The sequence below is a fragment of the Garra rufa genome, chromosome 11 (assembly GCF_049309525.1).
Source record: "Garra rufa chromosome 11, GarRuf1.0, whole genome shotgun sequence".
Lineage (NCBI taxonomy): Eukaryota > Metazoa > Chordata > Actinopteri > Cypriniformes > Cyprinidae > Garra > Garra rufa.
The window spans coordinates 38,992,974-39,001,469 of NC_133371.1; the positions used below are offsets into that span (position 1 = coordinate 38,992,974).

An 8,496-nucleotide genomic window follows, 5' to 3' on the forward strand; every position below is an offset into this window, starting at 1 on the left:
ATTCCACATGGACTCTCGACCATGACCAGCGCTGGGGTGTGGATTTTCATACGACACAGTTTCCACTGCATTTGATCAAAGAGGAAGACTGAGAGCGGTTTGGGCTATTTGCTTCGGGCTAGGGTGTTCATCTACAAAGGATGCCCCCATCTATCCTTGACTTTCACTGTAAACATGCCAAGGAGAGACCAGTATAGTAAAAAGAACAGTTGACATTCCTTCAGTGAACCGCTTAAGCTGACAGAAAACCACATTGTAGAAGCTCAACCACCGTAACGGTGAGGAAAAACACAAATAAAAGAGAATCCAGATGTATTTATGGAAGCACAAGTGACTTCATCATTCAGTCACACTTTTTTGACAGATTAAATATGTACACTCAAAAGCCTAAAAAAAGGTAAACGTCTTTTAAAAATATATACTATATTGGTATCTTTAGTAAGCAGATTGTAGGAAATCAAAAAAATGCATGGGTATTTGTAGCAATAGCCAAAAATACATTGTATGGGTCAACATTATACATTTCTTTTATGCCAAAAATCATTAGGGTACTCAGGAAAATCATGTTCCATGAAGATATTTTGTAAATTTCCTATACTGTAAATGTATTGTATAAGTCTCAATTTTAAAAAAACTGGCCCTTATAACTGGTTTTGTGGTCCAGGGTCTCATTATACGAAGAACATACAAAATTGTACAAAATGTGAGATTGTATGAAATCGTATAAATAACAAAAGAGATCATATGAATGAAACATACAAAACTTTGTAAATGAAATCGTAATAAACTGTACAAATGAAATGACAAATTTACCTATCATTAAATAAATTGTAATTATTATAAATGTGACCCTGGATCACAAAACCAGACTCAAGTAGCATTGGTATATTTGTAGCAATAGCCAAAAATCCATTATATGGGTCAAAATGATCAATTTTTCTTTTATGCCAAAAATCATTAGGATATTCAGTAAAGATCATGTTCCATAAAGATATTTAGTAAATTTCCTACTGTAAATATATCAAAACTTAATTTTTGATAAGTAATATGCATTGCTAAGAACTTCATTTGGACAACTTTTAATATTTAGATTTTTTTGCAACCTCAGATTTCAGGTTTTCGAATAGTTGCATCTCTCCAAATATTGTCCTATCCTAACAAACCATAAGTCAATGGAAAGCTTATTTATCAATTTCAATTTCAAAATGATCCTTATGACTGGTTTTGTGGTCCAGGGTCACAAATGTACTTTTTAATACTTTAAGACAATTGTCCAATGGACGAAAGTGTATTCAATATGTGTAACCTGTATTGGGATGTCCATCTAAAAGCATTTGAATCTAAAATTATGAGCAACAACTACAATTTAAGTTTCAATTTGACTGAACTTCATGCACAAGCATTGCACAGACACCCACACACACCTGTTGCCTTACCTTTGTGAGACAGTCGTAATCTTGGATACACAGTCTTTGTTGATTGAATTGCAGAGCAGATCCATATAGTCATGCAAAGCATGAAGGTCCACACACCCCATGCCATCCTCACACTATCCTCTCAAACGTCTCGCACTGACTTCTTACGATCCTCCAAGAGCAGCCTCCATCCGCTGACTGACTGAATTGCGGGTTACAGAAGAAAATTAGTTTGCTGTCATCAGAGCAGAGTGCCGAAACTCACTTCATTGACACTCAGGGTGTGCTTTGAGAAGCTTCTGTGGATTCCAGTGTAAAGAAAGTGTCTCAAACGTGCGCAATGCTGTGACTCAACCCTGGCTGACGGTTCCTGTGACTCTTACCACAGGCGATGGATTCCTCAAACTCATAAAAATGTGTGAGTGTGAGCGTGTGTCAGACAACAAGCGCACTGATCTTGGAGAGCGTCCACCTCCTCTAATGAGAAGAAGCCTCCTCTTTTTCCTCTCTCTCTCTCTCAGCTCTGTGAAATACTGCCCTTCCACGTGCCAGCCCTCACTCCCCTCCTGACTGCTTCAACTCCTCTGCCGCACACATGGACGACAGCCAAACACTCCCATCCACCCCCACCCCTTTTTTTCACTCCCTCCTTCTGTCTATCTCAATCTCTTAGTTCCTCTCTGGCGTTCTCTTCCATTTATGATGTACTTCTGTTCTCATCTCAGGGGCCATGTTTACATACAACTGAAAATTTTGATTGTAATTACTGCAACTGCACTTGGACCATGTAGGAAATGCCTTAATTAATCAGAAATCAGTGTCATAAACACTTCTTCCCCAGAAAATCCAATATATAATGTATTTATTTATGAGCATGTCCAAATGAAAGTAATTAAGAGTGACTTGTGGAAAAAAAGCATTTTTGAAAAGTGAAGTTATCGTTTTTTGGAAGCAACACTGTTTTGACCAAACATTAAATGATATAAAAAAAAATTAATCAATCAGGGTTCCGACACCAGGGTTATGAATGAGAATCAAGGAATAATTCATCCAAACATGAGAATTCTGTCATTACCTGTTTGCATCCAATGTTGCAAATTTATCTTCTGGCACTAAATATCACTAAGAAAAGTAGTAGCAGAATTTTTCACTTCCAGAATAAAAATATCCTGATAATTTACTCATCCCCATGTCATCCAAGATGTTCAAGAGAAAAGATATTAAGGTTTTTGAGAAAAACATTCCAGGGATTCTCTGTATAGTGGACTCCAATGGGAGCCAACGGGTTGAAGGTCCAAAAATGCAGTTTCAGTGCAGCTTCAAAGGGCTCTACACGATCCCAGCAGAGGAATAAGGATCTTATCTAGTGAAACGATCTGTCATTTATACGTACTTTTTAATCACAAATGCTCGTCTTGCACTAGCTCTGCATTTCAAAATCATGTTGGAAAGGCCACATGTGGTTAGTTCTTCATCTCTGTACTCCGGTTCAAAAAGGTAAGGTAGTGGCGAAAAACTCTCAAAAAATCTCATTTTCTCCTTCAACTTCAAAATCACCCAACATCGCTGTTTTACCTTTTTTGTAAAGAGCGTTTGACTTTAAACACTGGGTTGGTACTTCTGCCTACATCACAAGTGAAAAGTGAAGTATATAAATTTTTTGTATATACATTTCTAGATAATACCCTTATTCCTGGCTGGGATCAGGTAGAGCCCTTTGAAGCTGCATTGAAACCGCAATTTGGACCTTCAACCCATTGATCTCCACTGAAGTCCACTTTATGGAGAAAATCCTGGATTGTTTTCCTAAAAAAAAAACTTAATTTCTTTTTGACTGAAACAAGAAAAACATCTTGGATGACATGGGGATGAGTAAATTATTAGGACATCTTTTTTCTAGAACTAATACTAATACTAGTCAAAAACCACCTCAAGTGAGCATAACATTTTTTTGCAAATTAAGGGAATATATATTTTTTTTTTTTTCAAAATTCAGTATTTCCATCACTGGTTTCTGATGCAATACTTCAAAACGTGCATAAAACCAAAAGGATGGAAACTGCTATTATTGGAAGTCAGTGGCCTTTAGAATGTCATCTTTTCCACAGAGCAAAGTCATACAGCTTTGGAATGACATAAATTCTGTGGTTCTGTGGAGAAGATGATATTGTGAAGCGCACTTTTAATGATCACAGAATTTCCCTTTTTTTGGGGTTGAATTACTAAAAATATCCTGTATTTTCTCAAAAGAATAGCTGGAAAAACTATATTATTATAGACAGTTGAAGTCAAAAGTTTACATACACCTTGCAGAATCTGCAAAATGTACATTATTTTATTCTAAATAAGAGGGATCATACAAAATGCATGTTATTTTTTTATTTATTACTGATCTGAATATGATATTTCACGTAAGCTGTGTTTTTTTATTTTTTTGTTTAGTGATAGTTGTTCAAGAGTCCCTAGTTTGTTCTGAACAGTTAAACTGCCTGCTGTTAGTGTTCTTAGTGTTCCAGGTCCCACAAATTCTTTGGTTTTCCAGCATGCATTTTTGTGTATTTGAACCCTTTCCAACAATGACTGTATGATTTTGAGATCCATCTTTTTACACTGAGGACAACTGAGGGACTCATATGCAACTATTACGGAAGGTTTAAACACTCACTGATGCTTTAGAAGAAAAAACAATGTATTGAGAGCCAGGGGTGAAAACTTTTGAACAGAATAAAGATGTGTGCATTTTTCTTTTTTTGCCTAAATATCATATTGTTTTCATTTAGTACTGCCCTTCGGAAGCTATAGAAGATACTTACAGGCTTCCCAGAAGACAAAATACGTTAAATTTACCCTGATTTTCTAATTCAAAAAGTTGATGCAAAGGCTATTAATGCATCATGTTTCCTTCATGGAGCATCAGTTAGCTTAAACTTTTAACTTCAACTGTATATAAAAAAAAATCCGGATTTCAATAAACAAGTAAACTCCTGATGCTCTATTAAATTTCTTGGCCTCTTTCTCTCTCACACACACAAACAAACATTAATTTTAAGCAGGGGACCCAGTTACTTTCCCAACAATGCAAAGCGCCAGTGCATCCATCTTTAAAGCAGCTGTTCTAGATCAAATTTATCTGTAATTTTCCAGTTAAAAAGTAAAAACAAACATGTCCTTTCCTGACAATAAGAATGAGGCCTTACAAGTGATGTAATTAAACCAACACTGCACATGATCCAACTGTTGTTTATAAAGCAATGTTGGGGAACAAAGAATGCAGCTGTTAGCGAAAAACAATAATGCCACAAATTCTGTTCTGTGTCAGTCCTGAACAAGACAAATAAATGCTGACAAGAAAACCTGGATTTGTTAGATGAGAAAGCACTGATTGATCTCTCTGACATACTGTCAATACAGACCTGGCAATAGTGTATTTTGCTTAAATTTAGCTGTAGCCAATATGTATTAAAGGAGAAGTTCACTTCGAGAACAAAAACTTATAGATCCAAGATGTTCATGTCTTTCTTTTTTTTTCAGTCATAAAGAAATCGTTTTTTGAGGAAAACATTTCAGAATTTCTCTCCATATAGTGGACTTCTGTAGTCCCCACAAGTTTGAACTTACAAAATGCAGTTTAAATGCAGCTTCAAAGGGCTCTAAATGATCCCAGCCGAGGAAGAAAGGTCTTATCTAGTGAAACGATAAGTTATTTTCTAAAAAAACTGACAATTTATATATTTTTTAACCTCAAATGCTTGTCTTGTCTAGCTCTTTGTGTGCTCTGTATTCTGGTTCTCCTCGAACTTCAAAATCGTCCTACATTGCTGCAGAAGTACCAACCAAGTGTTTACAAAGTGAACGTGATCGAAGGCCCTTTACAAAAAAGTTAAAACAGCGATGCAGGTCGATTTTGAAGTTAGAGGAGAAAATGAGATGGGAGTTTTTCGACATACTCTAACTGTCTTGAACCGGAATACAAAGAGTTCATGCAGAGCTAGACAAGACGAGCATTTGAGTTTAAAAAGTATATAAATTGTAATTATTTTAAGAAAAAAACGAATCGTTTTGCTAGATAAGACCCTTCTTCCTCGGCTGGGAACGTTTAGAGCCTTTTGAAGCTACTTTAAACTGCATTTTGGAAGTTCAAACTCGCGGGCCCCATTGAAGTCCACTATATAAAGAGAAATCCTGAAATGCTTTCCTCAAAAAACAAGTTCTTTAGGACTGAAGAAAGAAAGACATGAACATCTTGGATGACAAGGGAGTGAGTAAATTATCTGTAAATTTTTGTTCTGGAAGTGAACTTCTCCTTTAAGGCGAGACACTGCAGGTGAATAGGGTAAAAAAAAAAAAAAAAACTAATAGTTATCACCTTACTTACCCAGTTAATTGATTACATTGATAATTGCAAACATTTTTTGTATTACAAGTTTTCTAAAATGTTAGGTTTAAATATGCAAATGAGGCATCATAGAATGAAATATGTGCTAATTTGCATTCATTTCTAGTTCTAGTGACCATTTTTGGGGGAATAAAATGTTGTATAAAATCAAGCAAATTATATATGAACAAATCCCTCTGTAAAAACCTTCAGGATATAGCCAGGAATAAAAATGTAAAGTTTGGTGTGTGTAAGTGCTACTGAAGTGGAGATTTATGGCTCAGTGTAGGAGAAAAAACTCATTTTGAGAAAACAGCCTTTAAAAATATGGACTGTAATTGAAATTTATTGACACAAATAGATAAAGTGCTATAAAAGAAAACTTAGTGTCTTTTGGGTGTTTTTTTTTTTTTCCACTTGTCAGAAAAAAACACTTTATGAAACACCAAAAAGCCCAAAATCTCAAACTTGACAGTGTTTTTGCCTGCAGTGTCTCCACTTAAGGTGCAGTCATATTTAGTGTTGTTTGAACCATTTTCAAAGGTAAAATACAGCGTTTTAAATAGGAATCTCCATGCTTTGGTCATTTACCTAGAGGGAAAAAGATTCCTATTCTCTATTTAGCAGTGTAGCGATAAATGCAAAATCTGCAAATCATTTTTTGAGAGTTCATCTGAAGCAGATCTCTCTGTGTGAGCGCCTCTTACAGTTTACAGTCCATCTTGTTGTTTTCCGATAAGTGAAATGAAGGACAGAAGTCAGCACAGATGTGCATTCATTCATGTAAACCACCAATAACAAATAAGAGGGAGCACTCATGCTCTGGTCATGACCATACAATCAATTCACAGCGTAGATCTTGAGCTGTGGTGGATTGTGAGCAATCACTTTCATCTGCGTTTGCGGTTACGAAGCCCAATGCAGGATTCATTACAGCAGCTGTGCTCACCAATGGTTATTTTTGCGAGCACCATTAAACTGCACTTAACTTTTCTCTTTCATGCCCCGTTTCTTTGTCATTCTCACATCTACATGTCCTTCTTGCTTTGCGAAGTTTGATTTCCTCCAGTCTGTGACTGATGATCAGTCCCTGAGGATCAGACTGTAGTTACTGGAGCACTTGAGCAGCTTTTGCATCCATCAAAAATGATTATCAAAGTCATTCGCCTGTCAGCTAAGAAGAAAAGAGGTCGCTCTGTTCCTCTTGATAGCAGCACTGCGCTGTTATTTCGTAAACCAATGGCAGCTGATCCGTGTTAGATTCTGAGATGATCTCATTCTGCGTTCACATGTGGCATTCTGGTTACGCTCGCTGAATCGGGTGACATCATATCGCTTGGTAAATAGTCTACTGGACCTCTACCTTTTTTTCCCCCTCATCAAAATGTGATCAAAAAGACTGCCATTTAAACAATACCACATAGTCAGGACTCATTAAAAATCAGTTTATTCCCATCTGTAGGCAGGAAGTAGTAAGCCACAAAACTCAGAAAAACAGCTTATAACTTAATGGAGTTTAGACCAAATAAACCCCTAAAATTCTGGAGAAAAAAAAATACAGCAAAAAAAAAAAAAATACAGTAATATTTTTATTTTATAATAGCAACCCTGGGATAAAATAAAAGAGAAAAGTTATTTACAATGTGTTACTTGTCTTGTTATTCTTATAATAGCAAACCTTAAATAAAATAAAATGGTAACACTTTACAATAAGGTTCATTAGTTAACATTAGTTAACCACATTAGTTAACATGAACTAATAATGAACTGCACTTATACAGCATTTATTAATCTTTGTTCATGGTAATTTCAACATTTACTAATGCATTATTAATTTTTTTTTAACATTAGTTAATGCAGTGTGAACTAACATGAACAAACAATTAACAACTGTATTTCCGTTAACTAACGTTAATGAAGATTAGTAAATACAGTAACAAATGTATTGCTCATGGTTAGTTCATGTTAGTTAATACATTAACTAATGTTTAACTAATGAACCTTATTGTAAAGTGTTACCAATAAAATTGTCACTCTAAACTTGTTACTTGTCTTGTTATTCTTATATTATAATAGCAAACCTAAAATAAAACAAAACCTAAATAAATAAAATAAAAAAGATTAAAAACCTAAAATAAAATGAAAAATAAATAAAATAAAATAATAAAATAAAAGAGTTAAAAACATGTTACTTCCTTGTTATTCTTATAATAAATAAAAAAAGTTAAATAAAGTTAAATAAATAAATAGAAATAATAAATAAATAAATAAATAAATAAATAAATAAAGAGTTACTCAAAATGTGTTATTTGTCTTGTTATTCTTATATTAAAATAGCAAACTTGAAATAAATAAAATAAAATAAATGTTGCTCAAAACTTGTTACTTGTCTTGTTATTCTTATATTATAATAGCAAACCTAAAATAAAAAATAAATAAAAAATAAATAAATAAAATAAAAAGTTACTCAAACTGTAAAACTTTGAGTAGAAAAAAAAGTTACTTAAATGGACTAATATACTGATATAATAGACTTTCTTATATTATAAAATTTAAAAGACTTATAATTTAATTAAAAAATATATGAAAATAAGAATGTCACGTGGAATTTGTTATATATTTTATTAAACAAATTAAAATGTATTAATTATAAGATATATATATATATATATATATATATATATATATATATATATATATATATAT

At 33.8% G+C, this 8,496-nt stretch overlaps 1 protein-coding gene across 2 annotated transcripts in view; it reads right to left on the reverse strand.

The window, feature by feature from the left end:
* Nucleotides 1-1,885, reverse strand: part of sema3e (sema domain, immunoglobulin domain (Ig), short basic domain, secreted, (semaphorin) 3E) — a 68,278-nt gene extending 66,393 nt beyond the window's left edge. For both annotated transcript variants that reach the window (XM_073850285.1, XM_073850284.1), the window contains exon 1: nucleotides 1,437-1,885. In XM_073850285.1, coding sequence (XP_073706386.1) covers nucleotides 1,437-1,542 — 106 coding nt within the window. In that variant the 5' untranslated portion in view covers nucleotides 1,543-1,885. The remainder of the gene's footprint in view (nucleotides 1-1,436) is intronic.
* Between the last annotated feature and the right edge of the window lie 6,611 nt (nucleotides 1,886-8,496).